Raw genomic sequence first — 17,049 nt, 5'->3', positions numbered from 1 at the left:
AGAAAGAAGAATGAAATTGTTAATAATAGTATGGAAAAAGGGGAAGATTGAATAATAAAATATTCGTATTGGAGCATGAAGTGTTTATTCAAATTACATGAAATACCTATTTCAAAAAGGACAGTTTTATCATTATAAATACACACATATTATGCACTATATAACAAAGGGTAATAATAATTAATAAAAAAAGGAATGAAGAAGTAAGAAAAACACAAAGGCAATAAATCACAAGTAGAAAAATTAAAACAAATTAAAAAAAAAACTTTTGAAAAGAAAAGAAAAAATATTTTTTATACAAAATTAAAAGTTTTAAATAACACCAAAAAAATATTGCACTTCATCCCGATAATATTTGGCTTATATTCAATACATTATTTAGTAAAATTATGGCTGCTTTATATTTAGAAAACATTACAGCCCAATAAGTTATATTCAATCAGAAGGAATATCAGATTTAACATATGTATGTACTGTAAAGAGAAAGAGATTTTTTTAAAAAGATCTCTTCGTGTTCACAAAAATCCCATAAACTAACATTTTCAAAATTGTCATGGGATTTTTCTATAAAGGTTTATTTAGTAACAAAAAAACTGAAAAGTCCCTATTCACAATGAGGCATTAAAAAACTTGCCCAGGATAGACCATTTGAATGAATCAAGAAAGTACAACAAAGGGCGAAATATTCTTGAATGTGTTGAAAGTATGTCAATATTTCGATACAAATTAAAATCTCTATAGAATAATTTGGCTGTAATCTTGCACAAAATTGAGCAATACTTAATGATAGTATGTTAAATAAATCTAATGTAGCTTATCAAATAAATATGTTTAATTCTCTATAAAGAATGCATCATCAAAACGTAAAGGAGAACATGAAATAAACAGATTTTAAAATTTCAAGGTGTAGCATCTGCTATTTATAAGTATCATTGACCAGTTTTGATGAGAATTTCTTACCATTTTGACATCCACCAGAATTTTTAGTAAGTAAAAAATTTTTAAAAATAAATAACAGGGAATGTATTTTAAACAAAAACATCTGTTAACTACAGATGTAAAAATCTGATGGATGTACATAAATTAAATTTGTCAATCTAAAGCTTGATGACATGACATTAAAATGCAGATAATTATTTTGACTCATCATAAAATTCACAAATGAGTAGTGCTTTCACATATCGCTCACTCCTTTCAAGAATGTCATAAATCAAAAAACTTGATTTTTCAGGAGAACGTTTTAAAAGTTTAAAAATATAATACAATGTGTTAAAAATAAATTTCAAGCCACTTATTGAACTTTTTACTTTGCAACTTAGGTAAAACCTGAAGGTTTTTTCTCCATTTGAAAAATATTTGGTGTATTTAAAAATAATTAAACAATACCTTTTCTTCATAATACAAAAACAACACTTTCTGCCCTGTAGCGGGTAAATATTAAGTTAAAAATATGCCTCTTCTGCTGGGATATAGTATATTTTCTAGGCATTCCGAGAAAATGCACAACTGAAAATTGAAGATTTTTGATTTATGACGTTCTTGAAAGGAGTGAGCGATATGACACATACAAGCAAGAACTACTTTTCTACATTTCCTTCAGCTAATATGGTAGCGTCAATAAGAAGATTGAAATCTAGTTCATTGAGGCTGGCTTTAGCGGTTAATAAAGCAAGGAAAGTATCCAGAGGAGACACACGATCTGCAGATGGGAAAGCTGCTAAACCTGTAAATGTAATATCACATAAATAAGTTTCCATATCGTATAGGTTGACCTCAGCCTTAGTGGTGCAATGGTTAGCGTGTTTAGTTACCATGCTGGAGGTCTTGGGTTCTATACCCAGGGGGGGGTGAAAATAAATATTAGTGATTTTACACTGTAATACTTATTTAATATTACCGGAGTACGAGAATGATCACCTCACTTTCATATAAGTAACGTTCTAACCCTTATCCGTGCCCTATGCACCCTATGGTGCATAGGGCACTGCATCGTATTGATGCAATGTTATCTTAATCGTTACTTACATGAAGGCAAGGTGATCGCTCCTGCGCTTCAGGGACCAGTCCAGGATAATATTAAATATACATTAAAATCACACATATTTATTTTCATGCCCCCTGGGAATCGAACTCAGGATTGCAGCACGGTAGCTAAACATGCTGACCATCACACCACGGAGGCGGACAAAGCTTAAAAATTATTAAAGTTATTTACAATTTTTTTTTTATGTACGTAAAAATTATCAATATTTTCAGTATTGAAAATTGAATTTGTTTTATTATGGATTTGTGTACAATATCAAAATGTAATTTTCTGTTAATTTCAATTTTCTGCATACATGATGTCGCTTAACAGATGCCCATCTCATGTGAACACCAAACAACAATTAAATCATCTGTTTATTTCAAGACACCATGTTAAAAACATGTGGGTTAAAAACACTATACCTTTATGGGTAGGCTGAGGAGCTATAAATGCATCAGTTTCTTGTCAATTGTACAGAAACATAAAAAAAATGTATATTACTTATTACTTATAACTGTTATACCATTTTGACATGTAGCAGTCAATATAAAAGATTGAGACTTGCCTCTGGCAGTGTTTGTGAGGGGCATGGTTAGGTGCGTGCGCGGGGGCTCGAGGCCGGCCAGCAGTGTAGCGGCGTGGTGGCGGGCACGCCGGCACAGCGCGGCCGGGTGGTTGCAGGACGCCAGTGCGCGCCCGCTGCGCCCTCCCCCTCCCAGGGCAGCCAGGCGCAGCGCGCGCATTACGGCCCCTGTGTCGTTACCCGCCTCTGGAGCACATGTATACAATCAACAAAAAGCTATTCATATGGATTAATGCATTTTTAAATAACCACATCTATCAAGTGAGAGTAGAAACACCCTATAATTCACATCGGAAACTACATGAAATTTAGACCCCATAAAACCTTGGGTCATAACTAACTTTGAATACATGAAACATGAGATTTGAAAAAGCTAATATGGATATATTATGCCAAGGTTTATATGATTTTCCAAGTTATAAAATGAATTCTATCATACTTAATAATATATCGAAAATATGTAAGAAAATTGAAACAACAAAATAATTACCCGTCATAACAATCTTCAGAAAATCAATTTGTACTTCGAAGACATTTCGGTGGACATATTGAAGAAAGTTGGAGAATGACAGGGAACGGTAGCCGAGGTACGTGAAGAAAGATGAGAAGCCCTGGGGTAACGGGAAGGCCAGGGAGTCGGCTGCCAAGTAGTATGTCTCCAGGGTTTTGAGAAGCATGAAGCGATGATCTTCATTCATGTTGTCACTGAAAATCAAAATCATACATCGCATGGGCATAAAGGTCAAATACACGTTTTTATGATTTTGCTTTTTATTGTTGTTTAAAAAGCTGTAGTTGAGTTCTGCCAGAGATTGGACAATCATGTTCAAGCATATACAAGCCGAGCTTTTAAAAGAACTGGGGTATAAAGGGTATAAAAATAGTGCTAGATATCTAAAACCTTATATGGAGAATGGCAATATGGCCTCAGGAATGGATGGAGTCTGTTTTCATTCTTCTTCACAAAAAAGGTTCATCTAAAAATCTGAAAACTATAGAATAGCACTTATCTCTCACACCACCAAGATATTGCTATATGTAGTAAAAGCACATGTACACAGCTACGTTGGATAGCAAATAGCAAAGGAACAGGCTGGTTTTGTGAAAGGAAGAGGAACAAGAGAGCAGATCCTCAACATCCGTCAAATAATTGAAAAAAGTCGAGAGTTCCTGATGCCAACAGTTCTATGTTTTATTGACTACATAACAACTTTTTCATTGCGTGAAGTGGAAACATCTGTGGAAAGTGCGCATGGAGATGGGAGTTACATCCCATTTGATAAAACTCATCCATAGACTTTACGCCTCTAGTAAGACAATCAAAAGACACAATGGCAAGACACACTGCAAGTTTCTCCACTGAGAAAGGTGTAATACAGGGATGCATACTCCCCCTGACCTGTTTAATTTCTATGGGAAAACATAATGCGCAGGGCTTTCTACCGGTCGGTCGGATAAAGCTGTTCAATATACGATATGCGGAAGACACAACACTTTTGGCCAAAGACCTGAAAAAAATGGTAGATCTCTTTAAACAATTAGAGATTGACGGCAAGCACAGGGTCTGGAGAGTAACTAGAGTAAAACCAAGATCATAATTATAGATCGATCCAAGAAGTTTGGTGAGCTCGGAAGTTCACTCGAAGGTTTGGAGATAGTAAATGAGTTTCAGTTCTTTGGATCTCAAATAAGCAATGAAGGAACTTGCGAGGTAGAGATCAGACGTCGTGTCGTCATTGCCAAAAGTGCCACGTCCAAGCTAGACAAAATATGGAGTAACAGGACCAAGATAAAGCTTATCAGGAGTTTGGTCCACTCCATTTTTCTCTATGCTACTGAAACATGGATCATAAAAGCAGAAGAAAGGGAAAAAAATACGCATTTCAAATGTGGTGTTGGATTGCTCCAAATCCCATGGACAGCTAGACGCACCAACAGGTCTATTCGTCAAGAGTTGAATTTCATTTACAATTGTTATTTACAAGAACTTAAATTTTGTTAATTGTTTATAAGTTGAAGATTAATTAAAGATACAAGCATGTTTTCTAGAAAAAATAAAACTTTGAAAAAATGTTAATCACTCTTGTTTATTTGCATAACAGAATTGAAAAAAATTGGGGAAGCCTGTTACATTTGTTTTTACTATGATAACCAGGTAAGTTTTGTTTGCACTAAATTGAAATTTCATTGTAGAATATGTTAAAAAATACCATATCACTCTAATGATATTAAATTATTTTTCATTCAAGTTTTACTTGGTATTTACCAAGCGAAACCTAAATTAAACATGGATAGATGTTATCATAAAGTGGCTACCGAATCAATTAATGAGATAAAAAGTTATATTGACATTGCTATATAACATTAATATTAGTCACCAAAATCAAGAGCGTTGATAATCTTGATTAAGTGACAGATTGTTAAATTGATATCTTTTCAGATAAATATCTGAGAAGAAATAGAATATATATGGTCAAATAAAAACTGAAACTATATATTACATACGGTGCAGTTAAGGTGTATAACAGGATTCAAAATGTATGAAAGCAAACTGAATTGCTGCTCTGGTTAGTTATATTCTTGCAATAAAGCCCCTATTGTGAAATTCTTACAATATGGCTCTGAGATGGAAACATGAATTGTCATTTATGATATATTTTGATGTATCATGGCTCCCGGACGATAAATCCAGCGTTTTTGCACAGTTAAAAATTAGAGCAAAATAATAATTATTATTCTTCTTCTTCTGATTGATTGGCCTCCTGCGATGTCGATTCCCAGCTGTCAATCCATCTCTTTGTGGTCTGCCCAGGAGTCGTCTACCTTGGGGTTAGCCGTGCAGTGCAATGTGGGGGAGTCTGGATGGTTCTATTCTTCTCACATGCATTACCATTGTCTCCTTGGTTGCCTTCCCTACCTAACGACATCTTCGATCTTGCATATTTCCCCTATCTTGTTGTTCCTTATTCTGTCTCGTAGACTCTTGCCAGATATGAATATTATTTATTGGGTAAATATATTAAGAGATGAGGCGTAGGACGCAGCAAAACTTGGTCACAACTGTTGTCAAGAAAAGGGGATTCAGTTGGCTTGGCCATGTACTCCGAATGCCTCCTGAGAGCCTTAATCAAGCTTGCCTCTTTTACAAGGCATCAGGTTTGCGCCGCCCAGGACGGCCACTGCTGACAATTCGTCGGCAGTTCTCGTCAGAACTTCGGGACACGGATCTGACTTGGGAGGATGCAAGGGAGCTGGCAGCCGACAGAAAAGCCTAGAGACAGTTTGTGGACTCCATATGCTCCACCTAGGGAGCGGATATGGTTTAATTTAATAAATATATTGAATTAATGACTTAATTATTGATTCATTACATTGCTACTTAAAATAAAGTATTGATTTTATACTGTCTTCAGTTTGGAATTTGATAAAATGTATATAAAATGTAACCTTGACCACTAGCAGGAGGTTAACTTTTTGAATAAAAACTACTAATTTGCTCTTATTGCATTAACTAAATATAGGTCCACAATATACGGGAGATGTTAGTGTGCATTGTTAGTAGGGTGGTTACATGAAGGAGAAGCCGCGCTGGTGGTGGTGGCGCGCCGTGGCGGAGAGCGCGCGGCACAGCAGCAAGCAGAGTGCGCGCGAGGCCTCGAGCTGTGCGGCCGCGTGGCGCGCGCCCGCTGCGTGCACCGCCCCCTCCGCTCCCCCCGCGTGCCGCAGCAGGTGCATGCTCACCTCGCGCAGGTTCTAAACACATGCGGTTAGTTCCGACACATCTTACCCTCATACTCTTTTTTGTGAGACAAAGGGTTTTAATGTAAAAGCAAGTAATCCCTTGTTATCCACTGATATCAACCACTCAACGTCTTTGAAAGAGATTGCCGTACATACCAGTTGCAGGAACCTAAATTTCGCTTGCTTTGATCTCCATTTTAGGTGCTATATTTTTAGCTAGGTGCTGTATGTGATTTTTTTTTGTAATTCCAATATGGTTTTTGCATATTTTGAGTGCAAAGTAATTTAATCATTAAAATTTAACAACATAAATTCTTTTGTTTTGTTAAAAGTAATGTAAATACCAAGACCGATTGATATTTCAATAAAAATCTTTTTAACAATCCCTTGTGCGGTAAAATCCAGTATTTATAAACAAATTTTTAATTAATGTTTAGCTGGTTCAATAATTATTTTCAGCCCTAGTGCATGTTTGACCTTGGCTCTTAATGCATGTTTGTGCTGCATCCCTTAGTGCATGTTGGTCTTCGGGTCAACCAAAAATCGCATGTGTTAAACATTTTGTGTAGTTTTAAGTGTGTAAATAGTGCTATGGTAGTGAAGGGTAGTATTGTTTGCATGCTGTGGTATTGTGTGATTGTCCTGACGAAGAGACGGATACGTCTCGAAACCGGTATACATAAAAATCTCGGTGAGTGGTTTTATACTAATATTACTAACATTTTTGTAAAAAAATTAATAAGAACTGTGTATTAATTTATCGTCATTCTTATAAACGTGATTATACACGTTTTTGTATATATATTTTTCTGTATATGTTTTTGTAGGATTCCTATATGTTTTGATATTTTATTCAAAAGTTATAATTTTTTAGAACAGCTAGTGCTTTTATCTAGGGATTATTCAAGCGGATAACAAAGGATTACTGTATGTAAGATTTGTTAAAGAGGCAAGCACGATAAAGATAACTAGAATAAAAATACATAAAAACACCATTTTGAAATGCTAGTACAATACTTGAAATTGAAAGAAGTCAGTTTTTTTCCAATGAATAAAAATATATAATACATTATAACATTATTACGAATAGCTAACATTAAAACTTATGACGCATGTGCACACCCATAACTGATGATGTCATAAATGTAAACATGCAGTAAATAAAATTTGTATTTATAATTCATGGCCAAATAAACATACATTGGTGTAATCTTTAGCAAAAGCATTAAGTAAGAAGATATAAAATAAAGATATAAGTGCAAATTAATATAAGAAGGAATTTTAGTTTATGTTTTTACAATATTCGTAATACGTTTTAACTTATTCTTTAAACAGAAATAAATAATTTAGTCCCCTAAAATCAAAGAAACATAACTCTATTTTTTGTAAATTTTTATAGGACTTGTTAACATATATCGCTCACTCCTTTCAAGAACATCATTAATCAAAAAACTTAATTTTTAAGAAGAACGTTTTTAAAGTTTAAAAATATAATACAATGTATTCAAAATAAATATCAAACCACTTACTGAACTTTTCACTATGCAACAGATCTTTTTAGGTAAAACCTGAAGGTTTTTTCTCCATTTGAAAAATATTTAGTATATTTAAAAAAATAATTAAACAATACCTTTTCTTGAAAATGAAAAAACAACACTATCTGCCCTGTAGCGGGTATTTAGTTAAAAATATGCCTATTTTGCTGGGATATAGTACATTTTCTGGGCAATCCGAAAACACGGACAACTGAAAATTGTCGATTTTTGATTTATGACATTCTTGAAAGGAGTGGCGATATATGTAGATGATATTGCGAAAATTCAAGGAGAACCATAGTGGTGGGTAAGAACTGGTCATTTAGAAGATCCACATTATGGATCAATCAAACTACATATCCTTTGTCTGGATAAAATTGCATCAGAAAGAGAAGGTGAGTAGAATTTTTGTTGCAAAATGTATGGATGATGATATGACTAATAAAAAGAGATTATCATGAGATTTTGGTAGGTAGATAGCCATTGATTGTGTAATAAATGAATGAAATATGTAATAAGAGCAATGCAAGGGGGCAGAAGGTAAGAACAATTTTTTTTGGGTTTACACACTATGCTACTCCGAATCATTTATCATCCGTAAATAGCTGTTTGTTAGCCCACTTAAAACTTATTGTTATAATTAACAATATTTGTTGATTGAAATAAAAAAATGAGTGATGATTTAAAATACAAATTCTTTGTTTTTGCTATTTACTCATAAACTCAAAAACTTTCTTCACTCATAAACTTTCTTCAAATAAAATAGGCCGGCCACCTTAGCTGTGACTGTATGCAGAACTGTATAAGTACATAAAATATCTAAGGATGGTGGCCAGATAGTTTGCGTTTTGATCCTTACAACTAATTATTTTTACAAACTGTAAATATCAATAACTTTGTGAAGAAAAAACTAAATTTTTAATAGAAGTACATTCAAGAAATTAGATTCGGAGTAAGAAATTTTATGTACCGTAGAACGCTACTTGAACTTTGATGTGTTACTTGAGCCCAGTACAAAAAAGAAATTTAAATCTGTATTTGGTCTACAATAATGAATGTATCGTGACAATAAGAGTCACTTGTCAGGGAAACAATGAATCATGTCGATACGTTCATTATTGTAGACCAAATACAGATCTAAATATTTTTTTTGTACTGGGCACATCAAAGTTCAAGTAGCCCCGTTCTACGGTACATAAAAAAACCATATAATTCCATAAATTTGTATGTAAAGAGTGAATGATGAAATAAATACATATGAAAATATAACATTGTGATACTCCTACAAAATGGATGCAAACTAAAGACAGTGAAAGGTTTGTGGTCTCATCTGTAACATGTAAATTACATGTACATATTGAGATAAGTTTCTTCGATTTTAAGGGGTGAAATCACAGCATTTATAGACATGTGAATAAAAAAAGGGTGCTTACCACTGATATAATATGTTCCTGCTTGCTAGCAGTGCAGGTGTCCACTTCAAGGAAGGGCAGCTGAGGGGGGTCCTGTTGCAGAGAGGGGTCCCCGGAGAGGGGCACGAGAAGGGAGGGGGGTGGGGCGGGCCGGCGCATGGAGGACGAGGGGGCTGGGCCGCCCGGGGAGAGGGGCGTGGTGCAGCGAGACAGTGCTTCCGGCTAGAATCAAACCAAACCATTCCAGATAAGACGGACAGAATAGAATAAGCAAATGGCTATAACAATGGAATTCAATTTTCATTCCTCTCTTCTTCGGGCCAGATCTTGAATCATTAGATATGACATACATTTATGTACTATTTCAAAAGCTTTTGATTAGTCCCACCAAAAAGTTTTAACCAAAAATGATCCCATTACCTTCGTTGAATCGATCTGAAAATTTTAAAACTGAAATATTTGAGGTGTTAGTAAAATATAAAAATATCACGTAACTTTAGAAATATTTGATGGTATATTCCATAATATGTATAAATTACAAATGCTTGGTATACTATCTCAGAACTTACCTAGTTTGTAGATACTGTATTTCTTATGATGACAATATAGATTAATATATATTATTACGAGACTCTTAGTTCAGAAGCTTTTGGAATATTATTGCACAAGAAATATAAGAATGTGATTCCAAACAATTACAAAAAAGTATAATGTAAATACATACTTGATAGCAGGCCAGAGAGACTCTGAGCTTATCTAAAACTTGATGCGGCTTGAAACGGTTCGTTACAGGAGAGAGATAGTCCCATACCCGAGTCCACATATCAGAGCGAAACGGGACTATTCTTTGTCGAGGAGAAAGGAGCATCATTGTGGTATTCCAAAGTTGTTCTTGACTTACAGAAACTGTTACATCAGCTATCTGAAATAACGTATATGTATGCCATTGTTTTAATTTAAAAAAAAATGTATACATTCATTTAAATCACAATTTTTACATATTTAGAACATTTTTTTTGCAGAGACCCACCAAGCCACCTTGTGTGTCTTGTCGGTGGAGTTCTTTTTTAATACATTTTTTATTGTTTTTAACGATTTTAACCTAATATACACACAAAAAAAGAGAGAAAAATTAAGAATATAAACATTTTACAATTTTCATAAAATTAACTCTTGATCATTTACCCTTTTCTTTATTTTGCCTTTGTTCCATATTTCATTTTGACGTTTAACATCCGTCGGCAACAAATTAAAAATGTTCGGAACGATATATTGCAGTGTCCGACTCCCATATTTATTGTTAATTCTTGAGACTATCTAACCTTCCTTGTGTGTAAATTGTGTATCATGGTTGTGTACTACAAGGTTGGTGTAAGTAATGTGCAAACAGAGGCATGCTTTTACAATATGGATTATAGTACATTAAATTAACTAAGAGAATTATCAGCATGATTTTTGTGGTATTTTTAAATTAAAAGTGGCATTATTTTGTACATTGATAATAACAAGCAAGGATTACATTTCATTTGAGAGGTTTGGTTCATTGTTTCAAAACGTAGAGTTAGGATTGTGAGGGATCAATTGGGTGTGGCAATTGATCAATTTGTTTTTGTGATGATGTTGTTCTCCATTGAATGTGTAAGTTTAAAGATCCAATAAATTTAACAATCTGAATATGTAATGAAAATACCCAACAGAGGATTTTTTTACATACAAGGGGCTGAAATTAAAAGTTACCTGAATATCACCAAGCTTAGTATTGGTTGTAAAGGGAAGCAATCTGGTCAATGGAAGAGCAGAGGTTGGGAGGCAGCTCTTGGTAGCTGTATAAGTACCGCCAATCAGGAATTCTTTCAGCACCGCACACAGCGTACCCATGGCTTGATGTGGGCTATTGCAGACTTCAGTAACCAGCTAAAAATATAATGAGTCTATCTTTGTATTTTGTATATGGCTATTGTATAATATTAATGTATTGTAAGTGAATTTTTCACTTAATGTTTATTCAATATTACCCTGGACCTGAAGTGAAGGGCTGATCACCTTTCCTTCATGTGTTAACTATCAAGATAACACTGTGATTATATGATGCAGTGCCCTATGCACGATTGGGATGCGGATAAGGGTTTAAAGTTAGAGTATAATAATTGAAAAGGCGTTTGATGAAAAACATACTGAAATCTGAACATAGATGAAGAAGAGTATGGAAGTCTGTGTATTTACAAGGACCTGTCATAGGCTGGTTTAAATGATCATTCTGCCCATAGTTAACGACTACTCTACTCAAATTTTTGGAACCCGCATTTATAGCATATACTTATTTCAAATTACATACAGTTATAATTTGAAATAAGTATAAGTATAAGTATAAATAACACATTCATACATATGTGAGTTCTCGGCAGCATCTATGGTTGAGTTGAGTAATCTTTTTATTTAGCAGAGACCCCCATAAAAATATATGTAAGATTCTCCAACAACAGAACCCACTTTCAACATAGTATGGAATAGAGCCATACTATGTTGAGATGTCAATATAAAATGACACTTTCAACATAGTATGGAATAGAGCCCTACTATGTTGAGATGTCAATATAAAATGACACTTTCAACATAGTATGGAATAGAGCCCTACTATGTTGAGATGTCAATATAAAATGACTCCTAAGCGGAGAAACCCAGATTTGTGAACAAGGATTTGGACACACTCCAAATGTTGTGAATAACATACTGTCTTTGTTGAGACAGGAGTGAGTTTTTATTTGAGAACATTGTTGGCTTTGTAGGAAAAAACATATTGTCTAATGTGGATAAAGACTAAAGTGAAAATTTGTAAATTAAAAAAAAATATATTTAAATATCCTTTACTATCTTATTTGGAACTAAACTGTCACAGGTAGATCATAAAAATATTTGTATTGTAAAATCTGATCTTACATTCATATTTAAGAAACAAAAATCTTAAAATTAGATTATTCGCATGCCCTCAGATTTTTACAGTGAATTATCTCAGATGTTATTACTATATGATATGATGGGCATTAAAAACGACCTTGATAATGAGGCGGTAGCACCGAAACCAGCCTAAAATCACACTCAATGAAGTTTATAAAACAAATTAAAAAAAGATGATTAATTCATTTTTCATTCAAACCCCTATCCGCACCCCAATAGTGCATAGGGCACTGCATTATATAAATGTAGTGTTATCTTGATCATTAACACATGAAGTAAAGGTGATCAGCCCTCTGCTTCAGGTACCAGTCCAGGGTAATATTGAATACATATTACAGTGAAAAAATTACTTATTTATTTGACCCCCCCTGGGAATCGAACCCGGGACCCCCAGAACGGTAGCTGAGCGTGCTGACCATTACACTACGGAGGCAGACATAAGTAAAGTATATTTTTTATCGTTATTGATTTCAGGTGGAAATATTTTTAAAGCTCTTCCCCTTCCCAAAAAAGCAATGTCTAATTGAAAATACACTATGGAGGGGAACGAAAAGATGATTAATAGTGACAATAATCTTACCTCTTCAACAACTTCCATATTCAAATCATGCTGGAGAAAGTAATGTAGGATGGACAGTTTGTTTTGGATGGCTGTGTTTGACTTGAACACCGAAATCAGCTGAGAGTTAGTTATGTTGAGCCTGACTATGTCCAGTGTTGCCAGGTCGACCATGATGTTCCTTCCGTGGCCCATTAGGGACACCAAATGATCTCCCTGCATGCAAGCGTTGGCCGGCAGAATAATGTGGCAACTCGGCTCATGGCTGAGGCCAATATCCAACATGTGAGTGTAGAGATTCGGGAGATGGACAAGAAGATAATCTTCTACAAAATAAATTTATGTTGAAAGTTACTCGTGCTGACTGTCCTCAAATATGCTGAACACACAAATGAATCATAGAAAATCTTTATTGTACAATACAGAAATATGCACTTTGGCAAATCTAGTTTCGTTAGGATAGAGGCTAATGGTGGGGACTGACCGGAGCCATTTCGTTGTAACATAATACGTTACGATGCGAGCATTCGTATAGTCAGTACAGTGAGCCGAGTGCACCATCCATAGTTTCGGGTGCTCGCTGATGCTCGCCGCGAGCGATGTTACGACATTACGTGACGACGAAATGCTCCGGTCAGTCCCCACCTTAAGGTAAGCTGTTATTGCATAACTATAATGTTACAAATCATCTTTATCAGTATATAGTTGGACGACAGAAATGCAAAAATTAAATATTTATTTAGGCATAAGTTAATTATGCGTAAATATTTTTTTTACCCATTTTCAATAAATTATCATCGTCCATTTTGATTGAGTATGCAGAATCAACTACTGTACAGGAATAACCACTAATACCCCACATACTGTAAAATAGGTTATGTTTTTCATTCCTCTGACTTTTTAAAAACTGTAATCCATTTGCGACAGCGCTATGTGGAAATTCAACAATTTTACACTTAAAGCAAGAATCAATGATAATAATATACTTTACCTTTGTAAAGACAGAATGCTGGGCGCAAAGATTTAGCCAGAGGCCACATTAAATCTGGAATAACGCAGTGAGTGACATATCCGTGATGAAGAAGAGTTACTGAATAAGCAAAGTGCACTCCTAAACCATTTCCATCACTGAGAGTTTTATTGAGAAATTCTGTATTTTCTTTGTTCTTATTGTCTGCTTCTTGGGATCCATCTACAGACTAAAAAATACCATTTATTGTCAAAAATACAAAATGTAGCGATGACACCGAAATGATAATACAATTGTAAACCTTATAAGCGTATAGCAGAAGCTAATTATCATAATCATATTGATACCTACTGTGAAATTTTATTTATAATGATGGGAAAAATTACATTACCTATCTATTTACCTACCAACCAGTTTTTTTACATTTAATGGGTATGATTTATTTTTAGATTGAAAGTTTATTAAAGATTCTTGATACTGAAAGCTAAGAACTTAAAAACAAATTAGGCTTGTAGAAAGTTGAGACTAAAAAAAGTAATTATCTTTGGATAGTTTCATTATAAAACAGGCATGTTTTTAACAAATGTTTGAGCAGATATAATAATGGGTTTAATAGCAAATGAACATGATAATCAGCATACTTATATGTATTGAATAAAAAAGGAATCATTAGTGAAAAAAATAATTACTTGGTAAAGATAATGATGGCAGATGCACACAATTCCTGATGGATGGGATATAATCTGCAGATCCAGAGAACAATCGTGGATTCGCAAAGGAACAGCATCATCCTCATAAAGGCCGCATGTCGGGGCTTCAATCGATGATGGCAGTTGTGGTAAATTCAGAGGAATATTGAGCTATGTAAACAAAACATAAAAATTACTACAGTATTGCTTGAGAGAAAATGGCTGTACCACTACAAGAACAAAGTCAGCAATAGCGAGGTATGGTTAAAAGTGACATCGGAACTTACCACAGTCTCATGTGGAAGATCTTGGTGAAATTGCAGACCAGATAATGTTGGCGTAGTATCATTTTTTTGTTTCGAGTCTTCCCCTTCTATTGAACTCTGCACGGGCAATCGGTAGTGAATGTAATATAAAACCTAAAAAAGGTGTTTCATGAAATAACTTAACTAGGTTTATAGCAGACAGCATGAATGCTTTAAGCTGGCGGAACATTAAAAGGACTAATTTGTAAAATTGTGATTGTGATGTGATTGCTATAATAATATATATAATATAATATATATAAATATCTTTGAATTTTACCTCAGTTTGTAAGAGCAGAAGCTAGGCACTTAGTGGAAAAATGAATATTAAATTAATTATATTTTATGTAATTATTCACGAGTAAAACTTTATACTGGGCAAGGAGAACCAAAAGGCGGAGCTGCCAACAAGAATAGGACTAAGTTGGGTGGTTTTTGGAAAACTCAGACAGAATCTACAAAATAAAAAGATTCCGACCAGTTTAAAAATAAAAGTTCATGAATCCTGCATACTGCCAGTGAGCACATATGCACTAGAGACTATGGATCTGACAAAAAAAAATGCAGAGAAGCTCAAGTGCACACAGCGATCCATGGAAAGATCCATGCTTGGTTTTAGCCTGAGGGATAAAATAAAAAATGAATATATCAGGAAAAAACCAAAGACATCATGGATCGCGTGGCATAACTCAAATGGCAGTGGGCAGGACATATAGCAAGACAGGACCCCACAAGATGGACCCCAACACCCTACGACGGAGACCTTGGGAGATCAAAAGAGGTGTCGAAAGACCCCAAAAGAGATGGTCTGACGACATTGTCGCTGTGGGGGGTAAAAACTGGCTGCAAGCAGCAACCAACCGGAGGAAATGGAAAGAAGGGGAAGAGGCCTATATTCAGCAGTGGAGGTCAGAGGGCCCATGAAGAAGAAGAAGAAAACTTTATACCATAATATGGAATAATTTAGTAAGTTAATTTACATACCTGATGCACGGGATCCCATTGAGTCCAGGAAAAAGATTTGACAATAGTATCAGGGTGGCGAATGGTATTCCCTATCAAACTCCAAGTCTCTTCACTGTAGTCATCCATTCCATCACGTTCTAATTTTACAGTGAATAACTTTATACCTAAGATAACACACATGTACAGTTATGGCGACTGAATTTCATGAAAAAAGGCACTTCAAGTAAATTTTAGATGAAAATAGAGAGTTTTTGAACAAATAAAGCTTTTAAAAAGTTACAAATACTCACATTCTAAGTGAATCATAAGAAGAAATTTGTCGGTAATGGTCTTTCCAATAAATCTACTGTTTTTATAAAGAAATTGAATCATGACTTGCTTATTTCTTTCATTTTCAATAGGCATCGGATCGACAGGGGCATCAGCTTTTAATTGCAAAATATACGGTTTGTAGACAAATTTATTAATTTCACAGCCTTCAAACATCGAGGGAATAGATTCTTTGACAACATATCCAAGTAAAGTTTGAGAATCATTTACTGACGCTTGTATTATGTTCAATTGTCGACTGAAGGAATATAAAAGGTTGAACGTATTGGATTCGGAAGAGTAGACACCGATGTTAGTTTTATCATGTCCAGTATTATCAGGTGATGAAGTTATCCAGGTGAATAATTGAGAAAAATCTTGTTCTTGGCCAACTAAACGCCATTCTCGAGCGCTTACTTCTGAAATAACAAAAACATAAACTTATTATTGAATAGTAATATGCCATCTGGTAAGATACATCAGGTGTATCGCTATAGAAATGTATTAAAATATTTCAGTGTAAAACGATATTGAGGCAGGTTAAATTAAAAGAGCTCTAGGGAATCAATACATACACCAACAGATGATGTATTCAGTTTTTCTGTAAAGTTAACAACAAACACGATGGTTAAAAATGCATTGACTACATTTTACAATACAGTTGTGTGATAAATATTGCGTTAAAGAAAATACAACAAAAAAAATACCTGTACCCCCGCTGGATTGTAAATGGCCACATAATTTGATGGCGAAGTTTTCTCGACTCATAAAGTTAGTGTTATTTTAAAATTTTAGCTAGACACAGAAATTTTGCAGCTGGATTATAGGAGAAATATTGAAAGTAGGAAATGTCAAAAATTATTAAATAATGATCAACACCACCAACAATACAACACGAACTGTCAACGTAGTTACTATTTCATCCACTAGGGGAAGTAGTCAAACGCTATCAAAATTTACTAAAAAAGGCGCTAAATTTTTAATATCTGTACATTCGTT

General features: G+C 34.5%; 1 protein-coding gene across 2 annotated transcripts; it reads right to left on the bottom strand.

The window, feature by feature from the left end:
- Positions 1–66: 66 nt before the first annotated feature.
- On the bottom strand, positions 67–16,951 carry pigeon (gamma-secretase activating protein pigeon). Of its 2 annotated transcripts, none has more exons than XM_088257936.1 (14): positions 16,758–16,951; positions 16,032–16,469; positions 15,760–15,905; positions 14,758–14,889; positions 14,471–14,641; positions 13,803–14,010; positions 12,833–13,137; positions 11,035–11,211; positions 10,022–10,219; positions 9,319–9,519; positions 6,181–6,362; positions 3,100–3,314; positions 2,592–2,795; positions 67–1,723 (listed from the first exon to the last, which is right to left on the bottom strand). In XM_088257936.1, exons 1-14 carry the CDS (start codon positions 16,816–16,818, stop codon positions 1,578–1,580), a joined length of 2,784 nt encoding a protein of 927 aa, XP_088114062.1. In that variant the 5' UTR covers positions 16,819–16,951; the 3' UTR covers positions 67–1,577. The 2 variants fall into 2 exon arrangements, with proteins under 2 accessions (XP_088114062.1, XP_088114063.1); XM_088257937.1 differs by having other exon boundaries at positions 16,764–16,923.
- Between the last annotated feature and the right edge of the window lie 98 nt (positions 16,952–17,049).

This window comes from Brachycentrus maculatus, unplaced genomic scaffold (assembly GCF_059751285.1).
Source record: "Brachycentrus maculatus isolate JH-2025_06_01 unplaced genomic scaffold, ASM5975128v1 h1tg000089l, whole genome shotgun sequence".
Classification (NCBI taxonomy): Eukaryota; Metazoa; Arthropoda; class Insecta; order Trichoptera; family Brachycentridae; genus Brachycentrus; species Brachycentrus maculatus.
Note: the sequence above shows the minus strand (reverse complement) of the source record. Positions and strands in the feature narration are given on the sequence as shown.

Bases quoted from the DNA above. Each gene is read 5' to 3' on its own strand.
- pigeon (XM_088257936.1), bottom strand. From the start codon at position 16,818: ATGAGTCGAGAAAACTTCGCCATCAAATTATGTGGCCATTTACAATCC. The intron at 14,011-14,470 runs GTAATTATTTTT...GGTATTTTTTAG, and splicing joins GCCATCATTATCTTTACCAA to TCTGTAGATGGATCCCAAGA. The intron at 11,212-12,832 runs GTAAGATTATTG...TTATATTTTTAG, and splicing joins ATATGGAAGTTGTTGAAGAG to CTGGTTACTGAAGTCTGCAA.